The sequence below is a fragment of the Octopus bimaculoides genome, chromosome 11, assembly GCF_001194135.2.
Source record: "Octopus bimaculoides isolate UCB-OBI-ISO-001 chromosome 11, ASM119413v2, whole genome shotgun sequence".
Taxonomy (NCBI): Eukaryota; Metazoa; Mollusca; class Cephalopoda; order Octopoda; family Octopodidae; genus Octopus; species Octopus bimaculoides.
The window spans coordinates 74,566,311-74,567,291 of NC_068991.1; the positions used below are offsets into that span (position 1 = coordinate 74,566,311).

A 981-nucleotide genomic window follows, 5' to 3' on the forward strand; every position below is an offset into this window, starting at 1 on the left:
TATATATATATATATATATATATATGCATATACATATTATATATAAATATTATATATGTGTGTGTGTGTGTTTGTGAGTGTGTGTGTGCATATTCATATATACATATATATATATATGTGCATATCTACATATTCATACATATACATATACATGTATATATATGTGTGTGTGTGTGTATATATGCATATGTGCATATGTATATGTATATTCATTTGTGTGTGTATGTTGTGTGTGTGTGTGTGTGTGTGTGTGTGTGTGTGTGTGTATGTGTGTATTAGAGGTAATAGTCTTGCCTGAAGATCGCAGATGCATGAAATTTGACTCATAAGACCCCAACTCGGTTTGAATTTCAATGCAAAAAAAGACAATATTTTCTACATGTATTGTTCATTGTCTGTCATAAAACAACGTAAACACACACACACACACACACACGCACACACACATGCATGCGATGTGAGCATGTACTATATATGTATACATCAACACATGTAACATCAGAACTTTGCGCAAACTTACCCTATAAAAAGTACGATTATGCTAATTTTTCTAGCCAAGGAATCTTTAAATATTGTGTGGAATCCTTCTTTGACCTTATCCTGTTGATTAAGGTCCTCTTTGGAAGGGGTCTTTTTCTTGTTTTCGCTGCTCACTAATGGAATCAAAGATGACTTCATGTTATTTCCCCAGATACGGTCAAAATCGACACCGTTGTACTTGGAGGCTCTTTTGATGATTTTCTTTGATCGTTCCACGAAGCCATTTGTCACCACCCATCTTAAAGATTCCTCAAGGAACCTGTTTATTGAGGTAAAATACAATTGAAAGAATAAGAGAATGAATGAATAAGTGAATGAGTGAATGAAAGAATGAAAATGTTTATTTTTCGAGATGAAGAACAATAAAGAGAAAAATAGGAAGAAATGGGAGGAGGAAAAAGGAGAAGCAAAAACTAGCAGCAGCGGGGGTTGCAGTAATAG

General features: G+C 33.8%; 1 protein-coding gene across 1 annotated transcript in view; it reads right to left on the reverse strand.

Annotated features, from left to right (window-relative positions):
• LOC106867571 (organic anion transporter 3) overlaps positions 1-981 on the reverse strand; it is a 67,151-nt gene that overhangs the window by 8,755 nt on the left and 57,415 nt on the right. The window contains exon 6 of the mRNA XM_052972013.1: positions 521-799. Coding sequence (XP_052827973.1) covers positions 521-799 — 279 coding nt within the window. The remainder of the gene's footprint in view (positions 1-520; positions 800-981) is intronic.